This window comes from Platichthys flesus, chromosome 20 (genome assembly GCF_949316205.1).
Source record: "Platichthys flesus chromosome 20, fPlaFle2.1, whole genome shotgun sequence".
NCBI classification, from domain to species: Eukaryota; Metazoa; Chordata; class Actinopteri; order Pleuronectiformes; family Pleuronectidae; genus Platichthys; species Platichthys flesus.
The window spans coordinates 9,813,755-9,841,621 of NC_084964.1; the positions used below are offsets into that span (position 1 = coordinate 9,813,755).

Sequence of the window (27,867 nt, forward strand, 5' to 3'; positions counted from 1 at the left end):
GTGCTGTTGTAAAGCTCTTTAAATGCTCTGATGAGACAGAGAGGGATTACCAGTCTGGAAACTAGGGTGGAGTGAACTCAATGACTGTTTAGGAGGAGGCACTTTTCACACTGACACATGCAACTGACACTGTTATTTACAGGTGATGATATACTTCTACCAAACTCACACAGTCATCACTTGAAATAACTTTATTTCCTCTTTATAAGATCACATTGACGCTGCAGAAATCTGTCTTTCAACAGTCAGAATATTCAAACAGCTGATCCGGTTCATCCCAGCGCTCTCACATGAAACTCCTTCACTGGTCTTAATGTGTTTGAGAGTGAGGGTGTGCAATCTTCTGCATTCATCTATAGAGCCATCTTCGGACATGAACTCTGGGGAATGCCCGCACAATTGGGCACAGACTTTCTCCGGAGTTTTCGTTTAACACATGAGCAACGCAGCAGGAGAATCTGCAGCGTTCAGGCGAGGGGGGGGGGGGGGGGGGGCGCAGCAGGCAGAAGCAGGACACCGGTGTCGGCCCCTATCACCAAAAGCTCTCTGGACATCTTCATTGGTGTCTTCTATGCGTTTCTTCAGTATTGATTCTGCTGCCCGCTCATTTATGGTGAATCCAGTGGTGAATATCCTGCTTTTTTCTCACAGGGGTCATTTGGGCATTCTCCAGAGTTTTAACTAGAGCAGAAACTCCAGAGAAAGTCTGAAGCCTCCCACTACGACATTTGCGTTCTCACACAGGAGATTATCCCGAGATCACTGCATGCCTGAAAACAGCTTTACTGTTTTCTTCAGGTCAAGTTGGTCTTTAATCGATCCTTATAAGGTTTTAATTCATTTATGACCATTAACGAGACTAAAGAAAATAAAAGCATGAGCTCGCTCGGTGACTGGAATTCAAGGCCTGCAGTGATTCACGTGCTGAACTTCCTCAATCAGTTTTCACAGCATCTTCCTTTTATGGCTTGTTCTTTAAATCAAAACCACGAGAGCCCTGTCTGCTCACCAGGTGACTGAGCTTCACCATGAAGTCCTCTGAGCCCTGATACGAGCCTGTCCTCCTCTGTTACCTGGTCATTTCTATCGCTGTCACATTCTGAGGTCTCCCTGTGGATTTGACAAAGTCCTTGGTGATCACCTCCTCCTCCCCCAGCCGCCGGACGCACCGCCGGACCCCCCGGAGGATCGTCTGTAACCGGCGGTCCAGCGCCAGGAGGTGGGGCTCCGTCAGGACCGGCCGTAGAGGGTCTCCCTCCAGGGACTCCCTCATCACGTCGCTGAGCCTGAACTCTGGTTGGGCCAGGAGCTGGAGCCGCAGCAGCGTGGAGCGTTTGATCCTGAGAAGGGAATTAAGGAGACAGAATACAATTTGAATTCAAAGTGTGAATTCATGTTGATCCACAGAAATAAAAGCTGGTCCTGCTTCATCTTACTTACATGCAGCACTGAGTTAGAGGGGCCAGGATGGACATCTCATCTTGAGCGTGCTTCCCAAACCTGAACACATGATGCTGGGCGTCATGAAGGATGCTGTCAAACAATTTCACAATATTTGAATCCACCACGGTGTTCTCTGCTCACCCTCTGGCATTGTCCAAGTGGAGGAGGAATCCTTCATCCCCAAACTTGGTAAACACCTCGTAGTGGTGTCTGTCCATGTTACCTGCAAACGAGAGTCACAACTTTCACTGAGACACGAGGTGTGAGACGTGTTCGGATACTGACTGACCTGCTGGATATACGAAGAGTAGATAAAGTGTTGGCGGAATCAAATACCTGTGAGGAAGTCGAAGATGGACATGTCGATGATGTTGAGGAGCCTGTTGCCGGAGTTATACGGATACAGCTTCTTTATGGTGTCACAGTAGAACGGGTTCGCTTCCCACCTTTACAACCCACACAGACAAAATGAGGAGAATATTATATTCTCTTGTGTGACATGAACAAACACATCTGTAACAATGTGGCAAAACAGAGTCCGTAATTGCTTCTTTAAGTCCTGACAACATTTTCCCTGCAACATTTGGTTTGACGTGCTGTGTTTTAAATCATGGCCTTGCAAGGGTTAGGGTTAGAAATTATCATAATGATGTACCACAACAACAGCTTCTAAGAAATAATGAGGAGCCTCCGTATGCTGCATTTCGTGTTATGTGTCACTAGGTGCCGGTTAGCTTATTTATTGCACAAAACAGGAAGAGGTTTCAGTTCGTCTGGGGCAAGTTGTCCCTGTGGGTTTAAAAATTTATGGGAAATGTGGCCTTTCACTTTATTTTGAAAATGCTAGATCTTATAATCTTGCTAAAGGCCACAAACCTTCTCAGCCGCCAAATAATTCCAAACGTCTGTCTGTCTGCATGTGAGCCGAATACCTCGTGAACCGCTCGTCTTGCCAATGTCACACTTGATATGTGTTTTGTTAAGGCCCTGAGGAAGTGCAGTATGGAATTTTGTGCGGTTTGATCACACAACATGTTCGATATTAATAAAATCTGAATAGACAGGCGACCAGTGCTCTGTAGCAGTAGTGGGGGCGGGGGAGTGTGCCTGTATGCAGACCAGGTTGAACCTGTCCTCTTCTACATCCTCAGATAGAGTACAGCTGTGGTCGGCAACTGGGTCAAACTGTTGGTCAGCATTTTGAAAATTGATAACTTCCTGTTTGGCAATTTGTCTTCAAAGTAAAGCACAACGTTTTGCTTCTCCGATGTTTTATATCAAGCTGAATTACGGGTCTTTCACTTGGTTAAAACTTGGGTCTGAAGATTGTGTTATAACACACCACTGAATTAGCCGAGGTGTAATGTATGAAAGTAAAACACCGAATATCAATTTGGTGAAAACATTGACTATCAAATCTTCATTGCAGATAAAACAGCTAGAATGAACACAAAGCTTTCTAAATTCAATCTGCACCATAGACTGTTTTATAAATATCTCTGCAAACAACGTCAAGTACACAAACAATAAAAAGTTACAGTATATTGTTGAACTGTTTGAGGAGGACTCACTTATTCCAAGGAATAATTCTGAAGGAGCTCGGCAGCTTTAAATAATTTGAAACAAACAGCCCATTCCAGACTGGCAGGTTTAGAACTAGCACTGCACAAGTTAGATAAAATGAGATTCCTCCGCTGAGGTTAAGGTCTTACTCTTCTTGTCCGGCGAAAGTGTACGATCGTACCCAGGGGTTGGGGATGGAGACGCGCGGGGAAATGCTGAGGCCGGGCAGGTAGGCAGACATGGAGCCCTCCAGCAGGTCCGGGCTCCCGCACACTGCATATTCTGTCTTGCACACGTACAGGCACTTGGCAAAGAAGCATGTGTTGTTCGCTGTTTGGGGAACGGAGCAAGAAACAGTGGAATACCAAATGAGTTTCCTGTTCATATGTAATTACACGGTTTTTGATCAGCTCGGCCTTCCCCTACAGCTGGATGTCGAATCACCAGCGAGAAGAAACATCAAACCAGAACCAGAATAACTGACAGTGAGGCGTAGGGTTGTATGTGCTTTGCTTGTTAACACATATTGGCATAGTGCAGATATTACAGTGTTGCCGAAAATCAAATATTATCTCATTTATTTATAATTTTATGTTTTTTCACCCTTGTAATTTCTTTGCAACCCTAAAATATTGTTTATGCTTCAACATTTGAAAATTAAGATTTTCAGTTTCTGGCAGAGTTAAATGAGAAGATGTATACGACATGGTGGCTGGCTGCAGTACAGGTTATAAACCTCGCTTCCTCCATGTTAGAAGGGGGACATGGACCAAACTAAAAAAATCTAATGTTTATAGGTAGTTCCTATGTTCCACTGATGTTTGTTCAAGAGTTTTGTTCTTGTTCTTAAGTTATCTTAGGATATAAAAACAGGAAGTAACATCATGATAGGCGGTGGAGTTTCACCAAGTTTCCTGTCGTATAACGGTTAGCTTTATGACAAACACAGGAGCGGTGCTGATCTGCTCATCTGACTCCTGCCACGAAACTCAAAAAGCGGTCTGCTGGTGCTTTACCCGGGGAGGTGAAGAAGACAGCTCGTAGGTCATCGGTTTGCGTGACCTGGAGGACTTCCCCTGTGACGTTCACCAGCCTGCCAGCGACAGGCGGGACCCTCCGGAAGTCCAGGATCCTATCGAAAACATCGATGAAATTCAGAAAGCCCATTTTTGCAAGTGCAAGGAAAAGTTTACAGTTCACAGAGTTCGATAATTATTAAAGTGCAATGTGAACCCCCTGGAGATGATGGTATCTCTTACCTCAATTCACAGGAGCCCACGGTGGGTTTGAACTGATTCTTATCAATGAATGTATCCTATTGACAATCTCTGCCAGACTGTCTGTGTTCATATACACTACTAAAAAACGTATACCTCCCCGAGGGCCATATATCACTCGCGTCTCACAAACTGTAATCACCCAACAATCACTGTGCGCAGCTGAGTTGCTGTTTCTCAGAATTCCAGCATTCCTCACCTACTGATTGCGAGCGATAAATGATAAAGGCCTCTGGCAATAAAGTCAGACACAACAGAGAGCTGTCACACGGCGACAGATTAAAAACCAAACGCCATAAATTACAAATAGGAGAGAGCAGAGAAGGGGGTCTCTGCCTTGGTTGTGTTGGGTGACAGTTAGAACCTTAATGATTCTTAGATATGAGACCTCATCGAGTTTTGAATATGAGCAGATACACACCGTGCAACAATAGTATCTGAAGGTGGAATTACAGTGATTGAGTTGTTGACGTGTCTTCTGTGGTGAAGTGATGACTGGCTGCCTAATGACACTGTCTGGCTCAGATGACTGTGTTTCACAGTGAATCACCTCATCTCAGCTAATGTACTATTACACAATGACGTTCAGTGTGTGTGTGAGTGAGAGTGTGTGTGTGTGTGTGTGTGTGTGTGTGTGTGTGTGCGCGTATGTGTGTGTGTTTGGACTGTGGTTTACTCTGATCAGCGAGTTGGGAAATCGTAGGTTGCAAGAATGGTTTGCGAACATGTTGCAATCTTTGTGGATTGGGTTGGGTGGTTTCTCAGTCAGCGCCAGGAAATATATATATATATATATGTTGAGTGTGTGTCTGTCTGGGTGTGTGTGGCCGCACAAGTTTGTGTGTATTTCTAACTGAATTTATTTATTTATTGTATATCAGAGGTATCCTATTACAAGAGTGCTGCTATATCTCTGCATTGTCCTCCCTGCTCCTCTTTGACATTACAAATGTATTTGATTTTTTGGTAATTTGATACATTTTATAGTCTACCGCTATTCTTACAGTACTTAAAGGCTTTACCGAACCAAAGCAGTGAAATGCATGCTCATGTCAGCCTGCTAACAGGTATAGCCTACTGTTTACCATATTAACTTATAAGATCATTGTATGTAATAATTATATGCTTATTAACAGTAAACACAAAACACAGTATTTTCAGGTTTTTAGACACTGAACAACTACAATTTCAACCTGATGTGTGCGTCATTTAGTGTGTCCTAAATAATTGAGGTTCAATTGTTTTCTGTTGATTGTTTTCAGTCTTAAATTTTTCCTCGATTTGAAATAGAGGGTCCAATGAAAGACATTTGTGGAGAGATTGTGAAACAGAGAATACATAGAGGAGCTGATGAGGCTGCACCTGTCCAGGTGAAAGGCAGCGATCTCTGCATTGTGCCTCTGGAAGTCAACGAAGTAGAAGAAGTCCTCTGGAGTCTGGTCATCCCTCTGCTGCCTGACACACACACAAACACAGTCACACACCCATATAATCAACACAACAATTACTGTAATTTTCACAGATACTAGATGATTTCGGCTCACACAAACTATATAGCACACAAGCTGAGATAATACCCCCCAATATAATGTAATCCAATTTAACATTTTCATGGACACAGACTCCAGGACCACATATTCTTTGTGTTGGTGAGACAGAAATCTTGATTGATCATCTAAAAAATATTGTATTCCTGGAATGAAGTGCGTTTTCATACTTGTACATACTGGTTTTTACCCTCATCCAATTGTTCTATCTGAAAAAAATGGTTATACTCCCAACCGACTGGCTTTTGCTTCACATCCAACGAATTGTTCAGAAAATCAGCCTTAGCTATTGGTCATGGAACAAAATACATAGCATCCTGAAATTAGGTATACTCCACTGCCCTTCAGGCATTTAAGAAAGGTGTTTACCCGCCGCTGATATCCTGGTTCCTGGAACTGGAGTAAGCTGTTTGCATGATCACAACTCATCTGCATGCACTTCTATACATCAACAACGTATTGAAGTGATCTGAGGCAAATTAAAACAGAGACTCTTCTAGAGATCACTCAGTCCTCACCTCATTGGTTTGAACATGGCCTTGGCAAAGTTCTGCATCTTCAGAGCCAGTTTCAGATGATGTCCACTGGGTTTCACCACTGTAATAAAGAGACAATAAGAAGAAAATATGAAGCATGAGGTCTTCGTACACACATTTCCTTTACAATTCAGTTTATAAAAAGCAGACAAACAACTCCTTTAATTGTGTGCTTGATTGCTGAAAACATGACAAACACTGAGCAACCGGTTCGGAGTAATTGTTTGTTTTTCGGCTTAACTCCCCAGAGGTCAGTTCAAACTGACTTCCAGAGTGTTACGGTAACTGGGGGTTGGTTGGTTAGTTTTCACTCTCTCTGTGACTCTAGCGTCCCTCGTTCTCTGTCGCTCTGCATAGTGCAGACACAACAGCAGGCCAGGCTGACCACACACAGGCCTCCTCCTGCTGCACGCCGTCAAACTCCTGAGTACAAGAGTTTACAATCTCTTCTTTTTTTTCTTCTGGAAATGAATCAAAGGGGACCAAACTTCCTCCGTGACCACTGTGCACTGTCGCTTTTTGATGACTGAAGTAATGAAAATCTCATGGAGGTTAAATTTAAACAGATTGTTTAGTTGCATTTCTTCTTGGCAGTGAGAGATGTGTCGTCTGTTACTTTACTGTGCAGCAGTGCTGGAGAGCCACAGGCAGGACAAAAACATGCAGCATAGCTGAGTTCACGTCCATATCGAGCTGTGTGGGGGTATGTTGTCGGGAGAAAACTACTAAATATAAAACTGTTATTTAAAGGAATGTGCACCTCTTTCAATCCAGTTTGCATCTATGTTTGTATTTCTACATTGAAAAGTGAACTTCAGCTTTTACATTTGTTTGTTGGTTGGTTTGTTTGTGAGCAAGATAACACAACAACAACAGGGCGGATTATGAAAAAAAACTGGAGAACAGATTTACACAAAACTTGGTGGAAGGATAAAACATGGGCCAAGAGGGAAACCATATCAAATTTGGTGATGATTTGAACAAACGGACAGATCTAGGATTTATTTTTACTTTCTTTAAAACTGCAAGATTTCTTGACACAGTGACCAAAGGTACCTGGACCCTACATTTTGCAATTTCGGTTTTGCTTCCACAAGCTAAGAGGCTCAGAAGGACATCCATTTTTTTTTTAGCCTTTACTTCACCAGGCAAGAAATTCAGAGCTTTTTTCTTATTTACAATGACAACCTGTAAGTGCTTGTAAGTGCAGGGGGAAGGACGAGAGAGGACAGAGAGAAAACAAGATGACAGTGTAGGTGGCGGTTGGTTTGTATGTTGAAGCCTGAAAAGAGGCTTCACTCTAAACCTTTCAACATTTAATTAAGAGTGCTGCCTTGGAACACAAATGAACGCTTGTTTTGTTCTTGTTTTAATTTTTTTGCCCAGAGCATGTGTCTTATACAAATCTGACTTCTGGTGCCAAATGAAAAACCAAATCCTCACTATCGCAAAGGCAGCAGTGTGTTTGTGTCTCGCGGTGCCGCCGAGCACAGCAGAGAATAGGGGAGAGAAACATAAACAAGGCTAAACAAAGGAGACAGTCAGGAATCGAACACGGCTTAGACAAAATATACAGCTACGCAACATGAGGAAATGAGATAAAGAACATCAAGTCCTACAAAATAAAAGTCTGAGGTGACTTGAACATACCTTGGGTACAATCGCAGGCTCCTTTCAGGGCCTTCTCATCTTGAGTGTAATCTGTAAGACGTAAATTAATCATTTAAAAAACAATAATCAACAATTAACCACCACTGACTTGGATGGGTTTGTTGCCTCAATAGCAGCATCACTATCAGCCTGCACTTTCCAGTGTTGCTTGAATCAGAAAACTGCTGTATTGCTTTATAGCACAAAGGGATTTTGCTGTATGAAACAAAAAAGGAGCTAAACCTGCAGAATTTTTCCTACAAGTAAGACGGTAAAAAAAAAGAGAAACAGACACACAGGTGTTGTAAACCTCATCCATCCCTGACCTGCGTTGACGATCGCCATGCTCCCCATGTCCTTGAGCAGTCGCGGAACCGCCAGGTCATCGCGGGAGTACAGGGCGTAGCGGCTGATCCCCAGGTGGAACTTCAGCCAGCTGGCGTCGGGGTCAAAGGTCACTTTATGTTGAGTCACAGTTATGTTGTTGAGGGCTGCCGCCTCGCTGTAGAGTTTCATATGCCTGCATGCGGAGCGAGACGTCGAACACAGTGTACGGGTTCAGCACAAGTCCAGACCACTGTCCACCGTATACTTTACACCACACAGACAGTATTATGGGCAGTGTTTTATCTTGGAAAGACCAGAGAGGGCAGAGTGCGCTCAACAGGTTTTCAGTGCAGTAGATCTCAAAAGAGTGTCTTAAAGAATGAGGATGTGAGGAACTACGTGACGATAGAGACGTTTATGAAATTCATTATATACACCCTGTTTTATTGCTCCCTGTCGGCCAAGTTCTCCCTTGCATTTGGACAACTTTTGAGTAATCTATACTTATACGACAACTACTACTAAAGCTCCTTTAGAAACATGCAAAAATGCATTTACTCTGATAAATAACAAGAAATAAAAGCAACATGAAGAAAGCATCATGAAAAAGCAATAAATATGAATATAAAGAACAGGAAGAATAATTGGGCTCTATTGTTCCTGGAAGCAGCTGTGACAAAAAAATGTCCACGGCCTGCTCTCCTCTCCTCTCCTCTCCTCTCCTCTCCTCTCCTCTCCTCTCCTCTCCTCTTTGCTATACTTAAAATTGGGAGCGAGAATAATCTGAGTGCAACACAAATTAGTCTGTGGTACAAGTGGCACCACATCCCCAGCTGCAGCTGACCGCGCAGAGTGGGACGGTCCACAGCCAACCCAAACAAACACCCACCACGGGATAATTTAACAGCGATAATGGAGCGAGGCGGCTTGTGAATAGGAGTTTGTGCATTGGTCATCCTTCCGCCTCATCAGTCCTCTGCAGCAAACTGAAGTGACAGATCAGGTCAGAGCGAACCATAATATTAATAACATGGAGACTGTGCAAGTGGAAATGCCATGCAGTGTTTGGCAAGAGTGACACACACACACAAACATACACACATACACACACACACACACACGCACACACACGTGTATACAAGTTGAACAGGAAATGAATTTCTAAAGTCTTTTCTCTTCCAGTCTGAAAATCAAACCGGTTTCACCTGAAGAGCACCCGGCATAAAGCTCGCCCTAGGTGAGTTAACTGCAGTTGTGAGTCCTAAATGAGCCTTTGGGTTATTTGTTGTTTCACGCAGCTGCAGAGAGAGGAGATCCATCGCCTTTCTTTCTTCCTTTTTTCCACCATAAGAGCCCAAAATCTTTGTCCCTCTAAGGGAGCCACTGGATAGATAGACGGCCTCACAGGCCAAAGCAGCCATGGCTCCCACAGATTAAGATAAGCTTCAGCAGTTTTAAAATCCTTGTTTACCTTAAAGAGAGCACTGCAGCCACACACTCACACACAAACACTCTCAGATGGACATGTTTGTGAGCGTTTTCTCTGCCACCAGCCCCACACTGGACTTTTTATGAGTCACAGAACTACACACCCTGAGGTCTGTCTGCGGGTAAACATCTGTTATCATGGACACAGTGTGTTTATGTGCATGGATGTGTGTGTGTGTGTGTGTGTGTGTGTAAGGGTTTGGCCTTCATGTCACTGACCCTGCCTCTTGACCACATCCAAGCCTCAGCATGTGCTTACAGAGGGGGGATTTTTCAGGTTTCTTCTTTCAAAATAAAGTGATGAAAGGCAAAATTTCAAGATGCTACACTCAGACATGGCAAAATCAATAACAGTCTGCACTGAACTCAGCAGTGTCTCCATTTGATGCTCCTCCAGAGTCTGAACACTGACCTTTCCCAGCGAGACACCTTCCTCCTGTAGTAGTCCATCAGCTGCTCGGCCTGCAGCAGCCTCTCCTCTGGCCCAAGCACCGGGGTCTGGATGTTGTACAGCGGGTGAGCAAACAGCCTCTCCATCTTCGAGCCTCCACCCGTGGGGTCAGCCGGGGTGCGCAGGACCAGGGCTGAAGAGGACGTCCAGTTGTAGAGCCGCGGGGTGGCGAGGCCCCCCTGCACGGGGAGGGTGAGGTTGTCGGGACCACAGGAGCAGAACTCCCCGGATCCCACGCTCCGCAGCTTTGGCAGGAGAATGAAGTAAAGGTCGGCGGAGAGGATGGCTGTGAGGGTCGCGGCCAGGAGGAGACGGTCTCTCCTCATCTTTGAAACAGATCGAGGAAGATTGTGGAGAAAGAAGAAAGAAGCTGCAGAGAAACCTGAGGAAAGTCCTGACTATGTGCAGCTCCACAGAGTGACAGGCATCACTCGCAGTCTCCCACACAGAGGCAGAGGCGAGAGGGAGGCAGCCAGAGGTTGGTCCAAGTCTCTCTCTCTCTCTCTGTCTCTTTTTCTGTCTGTGAGTTTCAGTCTGCTCCTTCCAGCCTCACTTCTTCTCCTCCTCCTCCTCCTCCTCCGCTTCCTCCGCTTCCTCCTCCTCCTCGTCTCTTGGCAGCAGCGCAAGAAGAGAGAGACGAGCCGAGAGCGAGCGTGTGTTTGCAACAGTCACTGACAGTTCGGCTGCTTCCAGGGACCTGGTGCTCCGAGTACAAGAGGGCGAGGGAGCGTGTGTGTGTGTGTGTGTAAGAGAGAGAGAGAGAGAGAGAGAGAGAGAGAGAGAGAGTGAAGGGGGAGTCTGTGTGTGTGTGCATGTGAGAGACAGAGAGGGGGAGTGTGTGCGCGCATGTGTGTGTGTTGTACGTGTGTCTGCGCAGGTATGTACACAAACTTAAAATGACATGTTTTCAAACTGAGAGTGCGAAGCGAAGATTGCAGAAAACACACTCACTCTTATACACTCTCTTACTCTCTCTCTCTCTCTCTCTCTCTCCCTCTCTCTCTCTCTTCCTGGAAGGGGTGGAGACTTTTTCTTATCACAGATCTGAATGAAACCACATCCAGCTGATGTCTCATCTCTGATGCAATGTGTGTGTGTTTGTGTGTGTGTGTGTGTGTGTGTGTGAGAGAGAGAGAGAGAGGGTGTTGGTGTTAGTGTGCGTGTGTCCAGCTGTATGTGTCTATGTCCAGCAATCTTCCTCACTGATTTCTGGCAGGCCAGTTGTAAGCATGCATGTGTATATGTACATCATGTGTGTAGACGTGTGTTAAGCCTATATGTGTCTTGTCATCCATGCCCCCCCCCCCCCCCCAAGGCGCTTAGGCAAAATCCCCTCCCCTCCTGTCATCCTCCGTCACCTCCCTGCTGCCCCTCTCAAGTCAAATCAACTTTCACTCCTTCATCTCATCACATGCTCTCTCCTCCTCCTCCTCCTCCTCCTCCCGTCCCCTGCTTCATCTCCTCCCTGTTTCAAATTCCCTCCGCTCCTCCATCATCTCCCCTGCCTCGCTCTGTCCTATTCTCTTCTCCTTTCTCCACCTTGTCGTTTTTTTTCCTTGCCACAAACCTCCACCCTCTCTCGCTCCAGGCAAAACATTCCCAGCTGCACTTTCCTTCCTGCCGCAGTTCCCACACGAGAATCCCTCACCCTTTCTGCCGAGCTACAGAGAGACACCGAGAGTTCAGAGGGCTGAAAAGAGGAAACACAAGTTCTTGCACAACTTCAGATGCAGGGGAAAAAACAACACCTCCCTTCATCCACACCAGGCAACCTTGTCTTTGCTCCCCCTCCTCTCTTTGATTCACTTGAAAACACACAGTGTATAAATTACGATTGCTGCTTGCTGCCCCGTGTCTGCTCTGAAAGCTCTGAGCAACTTTATGGTAAGGCAACGAGGATCTTGCAGGGCATTTCCTAGCCTGCATCTTCGCTGTTGTTACTGTGGTATTTTGGAACATCTGTCTTCTGTGTATGTGTGTGTGTGTGTGTGTGTGTGTGTGTGTGTGTGTGTGTGTGAGTGTGAGAGAGAGAGAGAGGGTCGTATATGTGTGTGTTTGGGAGGTGCTCTCCAGGGTGTTTTATCCTCTCTGGAGAGAAAACAGTCTGAGAGAAACCTTGGCCTATGGTGGAAATTAGTGAAAGGATACATACAAACACCACGCACACAAATACATACACACACACACACACACACACACACACAGACAAACACACACTGAGTGGGTGACTTCTCCCCTGCTCCACTGCTAGACCTCAGCCACAATAACAAGTTGTTCTTTAAAAACAAATGCACAAAGGAAAATGTACTTTTAGACAGAGGCTTCACTTTTTTTTTTTTATTTATTGAGCTTTGTTTAAAGTTTCTGTTGATGCATATGTTCTTCGGAAAATATAGTTTTATGTTATGTGTATATAATTTAGTTTTATTGGATGGCACAAAAAAGGAGACATGCATTCAAGTCCCTATGATTGAAAATTCAATTACTTACAAACAAATTCATCAGTAGACAGAGGATATAAAACATATTTGGCGGGATTCAATAACGCTGTGTTATCTCACAGATGCCCGAGGGGACCCTGGTGCAGACGATGTCGATGACTTACCCTGTTTGTCCCAGCTGTGTCTGTATTTATCCCTTCAGACACAAACACGAGGACGGCCTCTGTGCTCGCTTCCTGCCTCTCTTAAACATCCAGACCAGAGGTTCGAAATAACCCCATTTTTTAAGGACGAGCGGGTGAGCCCATGAACGCAGGCTTTCGCAATCAAATACGGAAAGAAAACAAACAAAAATAGGGCACGGAAACTTGTGTCACAAATATGAGCAGTTCAGCTGAGGTACGATCCTAAATACAGACTCAGGCGTCAGTCCGTTAATGTGCGTTTGAGAAATCTCAAAAATTAGGAAAATTCACTGCTGATATAATAACTGCAACATACAGAATAAAGAGTAGCTGCTATTGCACAAATACAAGAGGATCATATAACTAAAAATTATTTTAAAGCAGAGATCTGTTAGTTTTATTTTTCCTGCAAAACCGTGTCAGTGGATTAAATGTAAAAATACTGCCCGCACCTAGTTAACCTAGGTTATTGATAATGATAACTATGGAAACAATTACGTTTAAGTAAGGATTAAAATTGTTTGATCAGAATTTGCACTTTCAGCCTGAGCCAGGCTAACTGTGTTCCCCCATTTCAACCCTTTGTGCTAAGCTTAGCTAATAGATGACTGGTTATTTAGTATTTACTATTATATAAGAGTAATTCTGAAATTTCAAAACTATTTATGAAAGAAAATGGCAAGAAATAGACCAATCAATTTTATTAAAATGAATAAAGCAGATTAAGCTAAGGTTGGCAATATACAGCTGATTCATTGTCGAAACAAATTATATTAATAATGTATAATGTATATTAATAATGTCGAATTAATTAGAAAAGTATAAACAATATTCATGCAACATATTTCAAAATAACTGATTTACATTTTAAAAACAGAAAATAAGATGAACTAGATTCATTCGTATGCCTCCAACAACCAGTATGATAGCAGTTTACTTGTAAGATGTCACTGTGACCTTTGATCCTTTACAGATGTTTGTACCGAATTTGAAGAAATTCCCTCAAGCCGATCTTGAGTTATTGTGTTCAGAAAAATGCAATGCACGGCTGGACGACGGAAAAGTCAATGCCTCCGGCCAGTTGGCTATGGCCTGCACAGAAACATAAAACTAGTGTGTCTCTCTATATCCTCCATCTCTCCATCTGGCTGGACGTGTATTTGCGGTATGGCTCCCAGTTTCCTCCAAATGTTGTGAGCCGAGCTTCCTCTTGTCAGTCTGATACCACACTTGGGGGATTATTGGTAAATCCACAGTGGAGGCCTCTCCTGGAAAAGGGTAAAAGTTTAAACAGAAAACAGAAACAGTTTTTCTTTTACAATTTTCACTTGTAACAGGTAGCAAGGTTTGCTAGGCAGTGACTTCAAGGCTTTTCTGATATTCCTCCCACTGAAAACATTTGAAGTCGTGAGATGGAGCGGTGAAGGTCTTTTTTCATTTGATTAATGACATCTCTGCGGTCCATCCACATGGATTGACAGCTACAGGAAATGTCTTCCAATGTCTAGGCCACAAATGCACAGTGTGGCAGCGAAACACGGTATTAAGGAACAAGGCCACAGTCGGGAGAAAAAAGATTGAGAGACGACAAAATACGAAAAGGGGGGATGTGGGTTCATGCGTATCCTCAAATGAAAGTAATCCTTCTGTTCCCATCAGATATATCTAAAATAGAAGGGCACTACTCCTCTGGTCCTTCTCTAATCCCTCTTTCATTATCCCTTCCCATCAAGCTCATGTTTTTTGGAGATCTACAGCCTGAACATGGAGCGCTGCAGTCACAGCACCGGCGGGATGAAAAGAAGTGTAGCTGTGGAATCGATTGAGCGTTTTTATAGCCACATGTGGCTCGTATGGATGTCCGCAAACCTCAAGGGCCATCGACAATACACCCCGCCACACATTTTATAGGCTTTTAGATTCATACTTTGAAAATAGCATTGTACAATCATGGCCAGGTGGAGCACACTAATAAGACCAAATGAGTTGTTGGTGCAGGGCAGATGGAATAATTAGTTTATCGATTATTTAGGGATATGAGTCATTGCAGCAGCAAAAAGCCCGGCATTCAGAGTCAGAGTGAGGCTTTGTCACTGAACTGCAGCCACGTCACATTGCAGATAATGATACGTTCAAATGCCAGTGCTAAAATGTGGCTTCATAGCAGCACAAGTAGCAAAGAAGTTATAAAGTCGGCAAACTGACCCGGCACAAAGCAATATACCTGGAAGCAAATACCCCGAGTGCACTGAGTTCAGTCGAGGGAGCTGAAGTTATTATTTACAACAGGACGAATGTGTTACATCCTATTTCAAAACTTTCTGTTGCTTTAAGTCACCAACTTCTTTATTATTGTAGAATAAGCCACTTGTTCCATGTCAAGTTCATTTGCTTCCTCTATTTACAACAGATTCAATTGTTAAAGGAAGAAGTTGACATTCTGGGAAATTTGGCTCTATCAAAAAATGGATACAATGTTTTGTGACCTAAATGGACTTTATTTATTATTTGTAATGGTCTTTTCCACTGTTCAAAGCGCATTATAGTACAAGTTGCATTATGCCACTCCTCATCTATTGAGGGACATAGAAGATCGATGGTACGATTCCCAGCACCCCAAGTCTGCATTTCGAAGTATCCATGGGCAAAATACTGAGCCTCATAGTTGCCCCTGACTTTCAAACAGTGTATGACTAGTGTGTTATAGAAGAAGATCAGGGATTCATTGATGCTGCAGGAGGGAAAAAAACATGAAGGGAAACAAATCAGCAAACAGAACGAAACTCACCTGCAGGAGCTAATGAGTCTGATGAGGCGAAATCAGCCAATCAACCGTGATTGCTGTGATCAATGTCATCGAAGAGGCGTCCCCTCCTATGAGACGAAGTGACGGTCTGGCAAAAATCCTCACACACATACTGACACACACAGAGGCACAAATGATGGTTGGATGGAGGGTTGGAAAGAAGACAACTGAGATGAGAATGACAAATGTGTGAGAACGTTGGAATGTGAGCAGTGTTTAAACGCATCAGCAGCTGATTGTGTGTTTGCAGGCTACCATGGGTTGCCGAGGCTGCTGGTGGTGATTCTCTGCTGGGCTGGTGCGTGAAGCTGAGATGACAAAAGACAACATTACGTGAGTTAATGTGCGTGTCTGCTGGGTGTGGCTGCAGAGAAAGCCCAGTGAGTTATACTGAATAACGAGAGAGACAGTGAAAGGGAAGTATGGAGAAAGGTGCACAGCAACAAACACACAAACTTTCAGATTTCATTCAGCAAAAAAATCTGGCTGCCTGTCTGGAGCTGAACATCTCCCAAAAGTTCCCAAACTGAGGTCCAGACTTCAGAGGAGGAGAATCTGAGGAATGCTCTGACTTTTCTCTTCATGATGTGGAGAAATTGGACATGAATGAATCTTAGTATCAGGTTCGATTTCCCTGAAAGACCATCGTGACCTGGACGTGTAAACACTTTTTATGGATACCTACATCGGCCCAAGATGTCTCACACAAGTACATTAATAGGGAAACACTATTGCAGAAGACACAACACCAAGCACTAGCCCAAACCAAAACACACAAGCCCCAACATGAACGCACAAGCCACAACACAAAAGCAGTAGCCCCAACACAAATGCAAAAGCCAAAACACAAATGCAAAAAGCCACAATGATGCAAAAGCCAAAGCATCTATAGTAGATGGGTATGGCCACCATACCTATCTACTTAAAATACCCGTAAGCAATATTTACCTTCTTCCTGTGAGGTTTGTTGAGGTTTGACCTTGCTGGCCTCCACCCAGTCACTTCCAGTCCTCCCCTCCTCTTCCCTATCTTCCCTCAGGTCGTTCTGCGTCTCCCTGCTGGTGTCAGAGCCAAGAGATGTCACCCGTCGCTGAAGGGTATTCACTTGTGCAAACATACAGCTGTTTATTTTAGATAGAGTTTTCCCAGCTGGGCTCGCGTCAAGGTCCTTAAAGCGGACACGACTCAGATCAGTGATCTGTGTTGGATAATATTTTGTCAGGGATATCTGTGAGAATGTTTGTTGTTAGATTTGATTCAAACCAGAAGCGGAGCTGTTCTATATCTCTTTGGTGCAGTGAGCCTGAACTGGAGTAATCTGCGTGTGTGTGTGTGTATGCAAATGAGGACTAATCTAAAGGTAAATTAAATTTGACTTTTTAATTCACATGAATGTGAGAGCTCAACTTTATGGATACACAAGTTAAAAGAAGCAAATAGAGGAATTTAGCATTGATCAGCTGAAAAATATCTGAGTGAATCAAGTTGTGCTAAAATATGGCAATAACTCAAAATGATCAGATCTTAGTTTTGTCATAATTCTGCTCCTGATCCGGAGCCTGTGTTTTAAACTTTTCAACGGCTTTTCATTTATTTCTTTGTGGAACTTTTATTGAACTTTTTATGTTTATGTTGACTTTAGCCTTGTTATCTTCTTAAGCTATTGTTTTTATTCATGTGCCTCGTAAATGCAGAAGCATATTTGTCTGACTTTCTTTCAGTTCGACTGTGGTTCATTGTCCCCTTTGAAACAGAATTACTTCAGACTGTTCTCTCCTCTCTGGCCCGAGTTTCCTCACATGTGACAGAAATACAGCGAAGGCTCCCGCCAAGCCAGAGTTTATGACCTTTCACCAAACTCTAAATTCTATTAAAGACTCAAACAGCTGTGGAAACAACGAGCGAGTGTCGCGATGTATTGCTCCGCACACAACATTCTCTTAATTAGATTTGATCAATATAATTTAGTGCTCCCTCTTGGACAACATTGCTTTATTTGGACAGGTCCTGCATCTAATACTGGCAGGATGGATATGCCAGGTACATTTTAATATGTGTTGTCCTCCTCATATTTTGGACTGAATATGCTTCACAGCATGCGTGAGGTCATATTTCCAACTATGGGAGAGTTAGTGAGCCACTGAGGAACAAAGGGAAGTGGATCTGTTAACCCTCAGACCTCAGCTGGGGAAGGAAATACATGTTCTGCTCAGCTTCGGTGATTCAGTTTCATGCATTTAAATATAATGTGTTGAATGGATGTACAGGTACTCAGTGCACTGCTGATCCCAAGATCCCTCCAAACACTTTTCATTCTTCCTGTTATTTGAGATATGCTCATAAAGATCACCTCTGGTACGCAGCTGCATCGGTGATATTCCACATCCCCTCCTGTCCAAACGATCCCACGTGGTCTCCGTCTCTCGTCCACAGTCCAGCAGCGCCGTCAGCTGAGGCTGTGAGGACGAGCAGTCGCTCGGCCACGTCCAGGACTTCCACACTTACTACTCCTCTGTCATGCGCCTTCCAACTCCGCAGCAGCGTAGGCCGTTCCCCGACTGACTGCGTGAAAAGAGAAGACATTGAGTACATGTGTCCGAAGTGTTTGTAGTTTGTCTTGATTTCACACCAGCTCACCCCGTGTTGGACGTCCAGTGCATAGTGAGAAATATCCCAGATCTGGAGCCAGCCTGTTGTGTCTCCAGAGACCAGGATGGTGTTTTCAGGCTGATCTGAGCTCAGACTCAACACACGTGCACCTGGCTGCTCTGGAGCATAAAACTCACCTGGGATAAGGGGAAACTTCAGAATTGTGAAAAAAGGCATTTTTCAAAACATTAAACTCCAGTAAAAAAAATTTTGGGCAAATGTTTCCTGTGGTTTTTATATAAGCAGCTGAGGTTCCACAGGGAGTTAACTTGGTTCACTCCATTCAAGCAAATCTATTTATATTCCGACCTCTTGCCAATTTCAAGAAAACTATTTTGACTCAAATGACAAAAGTACATTTGAGACAAATTGCTACTTTTAAAATTTGTCCTGTTATGTCCCAAATCTCCCTGTTATGTCACAGTCCCAAATTCCTCCCTGCTAGAAAAATGCATCAACATAAATGCAGTAAAAATGCACACCGGATAACTCACGCACATGCATCTGTGCACGCTCATACACATAGGCCGTGGTCACAGTGGATGAATCCCACACCACTAAACACAGATGGGATCTGGAAAGAGACATAGTTGTGGGCTTCCAGGAATGGCAGCCCACAACTATGTCCGAGTCGACAGTTGAGTTTAACTGTCACTGCTCTGGCTGTGCGTGAATCCATCTCATCGGAGGATCATTAAAACTGACAGCTGCTTGTCAACTGCTCTGGCGTTTCCACCTCCTCGGATTCTTAGAGATTTACTTTCAATTGATGCATTTCACTTTTGCATCCAGTTCTTCTGAAAAGCACCTCCTCCGTTTTCCACCTGCAACTTTTCCTCCGTCGTCTCACTCACCGTACGTGTGTGTCTCTCCAGTGACGCTCCAGAAGCACAGACACCCAGCCTGTGACGACACCAGGATTCCTCTGTTCCTCAGCTTTCTGTTGGCAGCTCGATGCTGCAGGAACAGGAGGCTGTCCACAGGGGGCACCACTCTGGAATCACACGAGCTACGGTTCAATGGGCACAACAACAATGTAGAAGTTGCCTCCCATTAGGGATGCATACAAAAAGGTGACCACCATATAAGCGTATGAATTAGCATTGCCAAATACCAACATGAATTTTTTCTGTGGTGCCAGGAAGTGAACAAGTTAACTTTTGTACATTTGAACAACCATTAATAAAACGAGAGAAAAATTATAGCTAATGGTCCACCCGGTTGTCATGGTTACATCACTACCTATTGGACATGGGGTCATCTTGCTTTATAAATGTGGGATAGAGTCCCATGCACCAACAAGAACCAGCTCGGCCCGGCTATCCAGTGGCAGATCTAGGATCTCCTAAATCAGGGGCCGTAAAGGGGCCACAATTTACACACACGGGCCAATTATATGTCCATTGCCTGAATCAGCAAGGTGCATGTTTAAGTGATTCCTTGTTTAATATTAGCTGTAGAGATTTGAGTCATACATCATTGAATATGCAATAAAATCAATCCTTGTTCAAGCAAATTGTGTACTGCAAAAACAGTTTACAAAAATCCACAATTTGTATTGCTAGTAAGTGACTTTTTTTCTCCTTTTTAATAAAGACAGTGATGAGTTTACATTGGCAACACCATTACTTAACATTCAGCATATCACACCCATGCATGGTTGTGTCCCCTCACCCTGCCTGTCCCTCTCTCTGGAAGTGAAGCAGTGGTCCTTGTGTCTCCAGCCTCCAGATGACCACCTCTCCATCATGGCTCGCTGTGGCGACAACCCCCAGAGCCGGGCACTGACACACGGCCAGGATATCCGATCTATGGACACCGCCGGACTTCCAGGACATGTCTGCTCTCACATACAAATCCTGCAGACACATTTAACATAGTATCAAAACTGAATATCACCAGAATATCACCTTTTACTGTAGAAAAGGTTTTCCACAAAAACAGTGCAATATTGTCTCTAATCTATACAGTGCGCCTGGGCCTTGCTATTTTTAATTGTAAATCTCTTTGAACATCACCTCTAAAAGTGGTCTAAAATAACCTGTAATTGTTTGTGTTGCCTGATTGAAGGCAGCTCTCTTTACGTCTCTGGTTTACTGGTTTTGTTTACACCTCGGTTACAACATTGTGGTCGGCTCTTAAACATAGACTCAGCGTGGTGGATGTCGTGCAGATACTGGTGCAGATGTCTCCTGCGGCACAGATGTCTCTCATCTCACCAGGTGGATGTGTAAATGTGACAAAATTCATGTAAAACACAAATATCAAAGTCCCCCCCCAGTGTTTGGGGACTTTTTCTTGTTCAGAAACCTGGCTCTGACGACACAGGGGGGCTTCACAACAAGGAACATTGTCACTCAGGGGAAAAAAAGATTCAGGAATTTGCCGCAGAAGCGTTAATGCTGAGTTCTTTAAGGGATGAATTTAACCGCAGAGCAGATGGTAGTTCCAGGTTGGGAGGTTAAGTGTGACACAGGAATTTTGAGGTGTGCACACCCAGACTTTCTCTCACACTGCAGCTCAGTCTGACTTTATACTGGCAATGGCTACACTTCATCTGTATTTCTTATGACCTGTGAACAAATGTGTAGGTGGATGAAGGTATTTATCTAGTCCCTGTAAAAGGTAATCATATTTTTTACTAGCAAGAATGATTTCAAGATATCACACTGTTACAATGCGTTTATTGGATTTAATTGGATATGTTTTGTGCTGCTGTATAGGAAATATTCTGCAACAGATTGGTTACCCTGGTGACAGCTTGTGTGACCAGCATCATCCAGCTTTCAACATGTGGGGGAGACGTTGTGGTATAGCAAACGACTAAAAGCTAAGGTACTGATTGGGGGAATATTTTAGTTTTCTTGATATAAACACGCTTTTATCACACACCAGTCAAAAGCCTTGATAATTGTATTAAATGCTTGGATTCTGTTTTCTTGGATGGAACTCCTTCCTTGTCTGTCCAGTAATGATGTGTGTTGATAATTTTTGTCTCCATCCAGTCTAAATCAAACCGAACATTATCAAAAAGTAATGATATCAATTTTCAATCTCTAAACTGATAGTTTTGACTGCCATCCTGTGCCATTTTGTTAACTAACTAACTTAACATGTTTCCCTGCCTGTCACTTATTCTTAAATACAATTTAACGATCTGGAATATGAGGTTAAAGTTTATATTTTGTTACATCTATTATAGACAAAAAGATTAAGTTTACTGTTACTTATCCCTTACTCATCATGCAAAAAACTCATCCAGGACCCTGTTACATCCCGTCTTGGGAGGATTTACAGATTCGACCACACCCAACTTGAAACTTTAAACCAGAACGAGCAGTGAAATACTGCTTTTCAGTCTGTCAATTACTCATACAGGAAATAACATGTATTTATGTGGCTTTGCAGTGGAATTAGGGTTAGAGATCAATTTAAATGTTACCTTTGCTGCACCGATGTCATACTGAACAATCCGCTGGCTCCATCCCACGGCCAGCAGCTTGTTGTCATGGAGACAGGTCAGCTTGGTGACCTCAGATTTGGAGACGGGCTCCATCTTGTGCAGGTTCAGGCCGTTTAGTAAATTCCACACCTGCTTGAAGTCAATTATTTTGTTAAAACCCCTCTCACAGGTGCAAGTACCTTTGTGCATAAGGTGACGTTTTTTTTTTTTAAATGCTGACAATAACAAGATGTGGTTTTCGAACCTTAATGGTGCCGTTGCGAGCCCCGGTGACCAGTCTTCTGTGGGTGGAGTCTAGTGTCATGCAGAGGAGTTCATCCTCACCATGTGCGTTTAAGATCTGAAGGCGCCTCCGACCCGTCTCTACGTCCCACAGAGACACAGACGAGTCGGCATGTCCAGTCACCACCTGTCTCAGGGTGGGGTTGTACAGGGCACAGGAGAGGACCATACCAATTTCTGGTCCAAATTCCCTCTGTTCATTCGTCAGCCATCCACCTCTTCCTCTTCTGGATTCAGCCAGATGGAGCCGTGCCAGGTAATCTTTGCATCCCACTACTAAATGAGGTTGAGTCTCTCCAGGAAGAGGAGGGCTCAGAAGCAGGAAGGGGAAGTTGCCATGTTCCAGGATTCGACCCGGCTGCAGGCATGGGAACTGCAGTCGGAGAGTTTTCAGGCACTGATGGGTGGAAATGTCCCAAACCCTCAGCTCCTGAGAAAAGCCAAGAAAATCACACGTCCATTGACTGAAAAGCCCATAAGCTTTGTTGTCGTAGTGTATCTTTAATGACTCACAGCATCTCTGGAGTAGCTGATGATCTGTCCGACAGGTGGGTAGATTGCCACATCCAATATGGTGGCGCAGTGGCCAAGCAGTGCGGCCACAGGACGCGTGGTGACGAATCGTGTCCAGAGTCTGACTGCTCGGTCACAACCTCCTGTTACCATCAACTGCAGAGGGGCACTGTAGTCAAAGCATTTGGCGCCCTGAGAATTAGACACAAATACCCTCATAAAAAACAGTCAAGAGACAGACATGTACACTGACTGGTTAGAGTTTGCACTGAGAAGTTCTAAAGGGCGTCTTCATTGTTAAAATGTCTCGACAGTTAATTGGAGTGTAAAATTATTTTGCTTGTTCAAAAATAAAAAGCCACCGTGCATAACAGGAAGCACGACCACCCAGTTTAATAAGGTTCTGTGCAACAGCTTCACTTCTATTCTCTCCGTCAGTGACACTGTCTGACTCTCAATGCCGGCTGGAAGCAAACTTTATAAATGAGTAACTTGACTCATATTTGTTTTTTGAGATTAAAACTGGCCAGAGATAATTCAACAAATGAGTTATGTAATATATGTCATACAAGGACTTTCAACGCCATCTAACAAGTTTTTCTCGGCTGATATTTGTTAAGTTTCAAGCCTCGATCCATTCAGTTATGTCAGGGTCAACCCGATCAGAGTACTGTGACCGACACGTAAACATATGACCTTGATCCATGTTCAAATAGAAAGGTCATTCCATTACCTTCGTGCAATTTTACATGTTTCTGATATCATTGGCAAACTATAGTCTACAAATACACAAATATATACTCATTCAAGTACACTCAGTACGGATAATAAGGATAATACACAACCCTTAACTAGAGTGAGACTCAGAGAGCACAGACCTTCACCAAGTCCCCTGATCAAACTATAATTACATTAATAAAAAAACACAACCTCCTTGGCAGTGGTAATAACCCTCAATCCATCATCGGGCAGTTACCTGTTTCATTTTCCAAATGTATGGCTCCCGCCTCAGGGTCAAATTCAGAAAGACCACAGAGCTGGTGTCACTTTCAGAGGACGTCATGATGTCACTGGTGCTGGGCTCAAACATCAGCCTGTTGATTGGCTCCTGGTGGATGTTGGGGATGTAACGGTGGGAGACCGTCTTGCTGTGTTCGCTAAGGTCCTGTTGTCGAGATCGAAGTGAAGGGTTAAATATTATTTGTAAAAAACTCGATTGCATTCAACAGGTGCATATCAAAGCTGGTTGCCTCAGTTTCTGCTGGGCACCTGCAAGGAGCACTGGGCTCAGTAATTAAATAGAGGAATTAGATGGGTGACTTACTGGAAAGAAGATCCTGTGTGGGCCGTTCTGTTTCTTGGAGGGATTGTTAAAAAGACCTTTGGAGGGGTTCAGGAACCACATCAGGTGGACTCCTCCCTTCTCATCCCCCAGTAGCAGCAGAGGGGGGCTCTCGGGATTCTTGGGTTAGGGGAACAATCACGTTTATGTTAATATTTGATTCTGGTGTGAATTCATCCAACATCTCAAAGGAACAGTGGTCATACCTGGACGTCGTGCCAGTAGCAAAGAGCAGTGGGGACGCTTCGAAACCCTTGATGAGACAACGATTTGAAAGTTCACCTTTTTGCACGGTAAAAGGTTTCATTAGTGATCGGCTCATTATAACATGCTAGCAGTCAAGTCTACCAAACAGGTGGACGTCCTCAAATACATCGGCTGTTGAGACATCGAGAAAGTGCAGCTCCCTGCAGTCAGTTGCTATGGCGACCTTGTGGACGTTGGCCATATAAACAGCATCAGTGGTCCAGCCTCTGAACCTCCTCGTGTTGGCCACCTCCTCCGTTGGGTCTCCGGCAAGCTGAGGAGTGAATGTAAAAAAAGGATGTGTGAGTGTGCTGTGTTTCCATGTGGATGTAAAAGTAGGACCGTGATGTCACTCACCCCAACAGTTTTGAGGATGTGTAGGCCGCTGTTCCAGACAGTGATCTGACCTCCCTTGCTGACACTGATGTAGCGGAGTGGGGGAGGATGGGAAACAGCAACCACTCGCACAGTTGGCTCCCTCTGCAGATGAAGAAATGTAATTAATAAAACAGGCTAGTGGTGGAAATAACCTGTTTGTAGAATATATATAGTAGGAAAGTGTAGAAAAGAAGCTGGAAAATTTACTTTGGCTTGTACTTTGACCTTTTATTTTGTCTAATGTCTCATCTACTAACATGGAGGAAGCAGAATTTATGATCTGTACTGCAGCCAGCCACCAGGGGGGGAAATCAAGATGCCAAGGTTTAACAGTAAGAGCCACAGTAGCAAGGTCGTGCCAAGCACTCTACATATCGTGAGTCAGTCTCGGCTTTCAATCATAATGTTTCACTCCAATTAGCAGCATCAAGAAATTAATTTCAAAGACAGAAACAGTGTTTAAAAAATGTCATTTGATGTATACTTTGACTTTTTAATTTGGTCTATGTCCCATCCACTAACATGGAGGTTATGACATACACTGCAGCCTGCCAGCAGGAGATTAGGATGATTTGGCTTCACTTTTGAGCGGCTGTCATGTCATCCATCTTTACATACAGTCTATTCTTTGTACCAAATGCAACCGCTTAGTCGTTTCCCTCTGCAGTGGTTGAGCTAGCCTCAGAGTGGGGCCATCCTGTGACTCCAAAACTCACCCAGGGATTCATACTTGTTGACCAGAAATAAAACGATCTTAACATTTGGTGCCTAACTTTGACAATTCAGAATACTTAAATGAAACATCCTACGAAGATTCAAATTTTCCTCTCAATCACAGGTCTGCAGGTTAATTGTACCTTGTTGTGAGAGCAGTGTGTGATCTGTGGCTGGGGGTCCAGCAGAGCAGCTGTGGGGATGGAGGCGCGCTCTCGTTCAGTGTACTCCAGCAGCAGGTAGGAACACAGCTGCTGCCACCTCACCTGACCCGTACAGCTGATATCCACCTGGATGTCATGAAGTTTTACCGTTAGTGCACCTGCATCATTATAAACGACGTTACCATGATTTTATGCTGCTGAAAAGTGGTATTTCTATCTACACTTTTTGTTTACCTCACTGAAAAACCTCTCAACCCACGTGTCGTCAATATCCGGACCAATCACTGTCCTCAAAACCTGAAGAAACTCTTCAAATGTCATCCCTCGCTCCTCATTTCCTCCCCTGTTCTTCCTTCTCCTCCCACTCGACCTGTCTTCATGTATCTTCGGCTCTCCAGCCCTCGGAGTCACAGTGAATGCGTCTCTCAGGAGCTTCAGCTGCACGGGGCTCAGCTTCTCTGCAGGACTGACTCCAGATCTGGGATCACTGCAGAGGGGATAATCAGATGAATGATGAAATGTTAATTAGTGTATATACATTTGGACTGTTTGTGTTTAAAATTTACACATTTTGGAGTTCACTGACACCTTCAACATCTTGACTTTCCACAGTTTTAGGAGCTTGTACTACAATAGTTAAAAGTTTTGTGAGAGTGCAAACTTTCCTTTTAGTCTTTAAGGGTTGTCGTAAGTTCGAAGCTGCTCTTAGTTTTGGGAAATCAGCCCCTGAATCAACTCCAGACACACTTTTGACTTAACAGCATTTTTTTAATGAATTTACAATGTTTTATTTGATCGTGATTTTAATCTCTTCTCTTTTATAACACTTTTTATTTTTGTGTTTGTGCTGTAGGGTCTGGGATTTGCAAACTGCCTTAATGCCTCAGTCTTTCATGAAACACTGTGTTTTGGAAGGTGCTATAGGAATAAAGTTTATTATTTTTCATTTTTTATTTTTTTATTATTATTATTATTTCTTATCTTTTTTGGTGAGTTTCTATTGTTAATATTCAATTTATTTCATCAAGTTTACTCTGGTAAAGAGAATGGGTGAAAGGCTCAGAATGAATGCAGCGCTCCCAAGTGGCAGTATCGGAACAACACACAAATGATCCATACAAAAGTAAAGAGGGATGGATGGATGGATGGATGGATGGATAGATTGACTGGCAGTATGCAAATCGTTATGTTTTTTTCGGAGACACACGATAAGCAGTAGAGACATAGCTCAAATGTACTCAGGGCCTTAACGTGTGTGTCTGGGGAAAGTTGAAAATGGGGAATAAGTGATCAGGGAGTTCTTAAGGTTTGGGAGATGCTGTGTTTGAAAGTTCAGCGTGTTCCTCGCACCCAGCAGCTCCTGTGTGGCCCTGTCGCTCAGGGAGACTATACAGCCTGAAACAATAAGTCACATGTGAGCTCTTTATTCCAGCTCCATCAGGACACGCACGAGGGGTCCTTTACATCATACTCATTTCTCACAAGCAACCCGATGGAACCGTAAAATAATTAAGTAATAAAAGAGGTTTGCTGAAAAGGGAGGTTAAAACACTGATGCATCTGAAAGAGACGGCTCTGTGGGGACGAGGGATGGAGGAAGAGAAAGTCCTTTTCAGTGTCTGGAGTGTTTGAGAGGAGAAAATCTGAGAATTAAGGGACAGAGTGTGACGCTAATGTACAACTTCAGCTTTAACTTTATTTACGTAAATCTTAATTAAGGTTGTTTGGAAGGAGGAATTATGGTTAATAGATATATAGACGTATGTATATATATATATATATATAATGTATATACGCACATTAGATTACATTATTATGTAGATAGTAGATGTTCATAGGCAGTAGTGGTGTGATATAGATATTTAAATGCAGCCTACTTTACTTACTTTACTGCATGCATTGAATAAGAGGCCTTATCATTCTCATTTAACAGTTAAATAACAATGATCAGTATAAAGACAACTCACCAAAACCTGCTGTGTGGTACCTCTGTCTCATAAAGAACCCATGGATTTTTTTTGTTTCTTAAGGTATCCATACTGACGACCTGAGCCTCACTGTCTGAACTCCTCGTTAAATCCTTCATTCCAGATAATTCTCCATCTTTTTCTGCTGAAGTTTTAATCCACATTTAATACAGAGTCAGTACTTTGTGTTCCTGAGCTCCACACGCAGCCTGGTGAGAGGTTCCCCCTGGGAGCGCTTGGTCCAAACTGAGATCCTTGTTTGCATCCCTCGCTCTGTCTTTTCATGCAAACCCAATTTACTCAAACAAAGCTTCTTGTATCCAGACAGGAAAGGAATGTTCACCTCCATGGATCAATCATCCGTCACCAGTGTTTGACCAGGGGAGTCAACACATCCACTGAGGAGAAGACTGCAGCGAGATGGGAGTTTCCAAA

General features: G+C 43.7%; 2 protein-coding genes and 1 long non-coding RNA gene across 8 annotated transcripts; 1 reads left to right on the forward strand and 2 right to left on the reverse strand.

Annotated features, from left to right (window-relative positions):
- Window positions 1-175: 175 nt before the first annotated feature.
- Window positions 176-11,034, reverse strand: fam20a (FAM20A golgi associated secretory pathway pseudokinase). Of its 2 annotated transcripts, none has more exons than XM_062378684.1 (11): window positions 10,244-11,034; window positions 8,343-8,536; window positions 8,017-8,067; window positions 6,349-6,427; window positions 5,646-5,738; window positions 4,023-4,138; window positions 3,156-3,336; window positions 1,780-1,889; window positions 1,585-1,666; window positions 1,441-1,500; window positions 176-1,340 (listed from the first exon to the last, which is right to left on the reverse strand). In XM_062378684.1, the coding sequence occupies exons 1-11, from the start codon at window positions 10,606-10,608 to the stop codon at window positions 1,070-1,072; spliced, it is 1,602 nt and encodes a 533-aa protein (XP_062234668.1). In that variant the 5' UTR covers window positions 10,609-11,034; the 3' UTR covers window positions 176-1,069. The 2 variants fall into 2 exon arrangements, with proteins under 2 accessions (XP_062234668.1, XP_062234669.1); XM_062378685.1 differs by lacking the exon at window positions 10,244-11,034 and adding an exon at window positions 9,815-9,976.
- LOC133931742 (uncharacterized) lies at window positions 10,667-17,612 on the forward strand. Its single transcript, XR_009911924.1, has 2 exons — window positions 10,667-10,760; window positions 15,965-17,612. It is a non-coding gene; the product is annotated as an uncharacterized LOC133931742 (long non-coding RNA).
- Window positions 13,379-27,855, reverse strand: LOC133931739 (WD repeat-containing protein on Y chromosome). Of its 5 annotated transcripts, none has more exons than XM_062378682.1 (19): window positions 27,433-27,855; window positions 25,700-25,952; window positions 25,445-25,591; window positions 24,567-24,689; window positions 24,312-24,483; window positions 24,170-24,216; window positions 23,946-24,083; window positions 23,598-23,786; window positions 22,622-22,813; window positions 22,071-22,538; window positions 21,806-21,955; window positions 20,038-20,222; window positions 19,218-19,357; window positions 18,352-18,500; window positions 18,065-18,276; window positions 16,663-16,769; window positions 15,970-16,022; window positions 15,697-15,826; window positions 13,382-14,176 (listed from the first exon to the last, which is right to left on the reverse strand). In XM_062378682.1, exons 1-18 carry the CDS (start codon window positions 27,594-27,596, stop codon window positions 15,737-15,739), a joined length of 2,979 nt encoding a protein of 992 aa, XP_062234666.1. In that variant the 5' UTR covers window positions 27,597-27,855; the 3' UTR covers window positions 13,382-14,176; window positions 15,697-15,736. The 5 variants fall into 5 exon arrangements, with proteins under 5 accessions (XP_062234664.1, XP_062234663.1, XP_062234666.1 ...); XM_062378681.1 differs by having other exon boundaries at window positions 13,384-14,176; window positions 16,663-16,772; XM_062378680.1 differs by having other exon boundaries at window positions 13,379-14,176; window positions 18,065-18,500.
- Between the last annotated feature and the right edge of the window lie 12 nt (window positions 27,856-27,867).

Bases quoted from the DNA above. Each gene is read 5' to 3' on its own strand.
- fam20a (XM_062378684.1), bottom strand. From the start codon at position 10,608: ATGAGGAGAGACCGTCTCCTCCTGGCCGCGACCCTCACAGCCATCCTC. The intron at 8,068-8,342 runs GTCAGGGATGGA...TACGTCTTACAG, and splicing joins CATGGCGATCGTCAACGCAG to ATTACACTCAAGATGAGAAG. The intron at 1,667-1,779 runs GTATTTGATTCC...TCTCGTTTGCAG, and splicing joins CATCTTCGACTTCCTCACAG to GTAACATGGACAGACACCAC.
- LOC133931739 (XM_062378679.1), bottom strand. From the start codon at position 27,596: ATGTGGATTAAAACTTCAGCAGAAAAAGATGGAGAATTATCTGGAATG. The intron at 25,592-25,699 runs GTAAACAAAAAG...CATGACATCCAG, and splicing joins TTGAGAGGTTTTTCAGTGAG to GTGGATATCAGCTGTACGGG. The intron at 16,023-16,662 runs GTAAATATTGCT...TTGTCATCTCAG, and splicing joins ACAAACCTCACAGGAAGAAG to CTTCACGCACCAGCCCAGCA.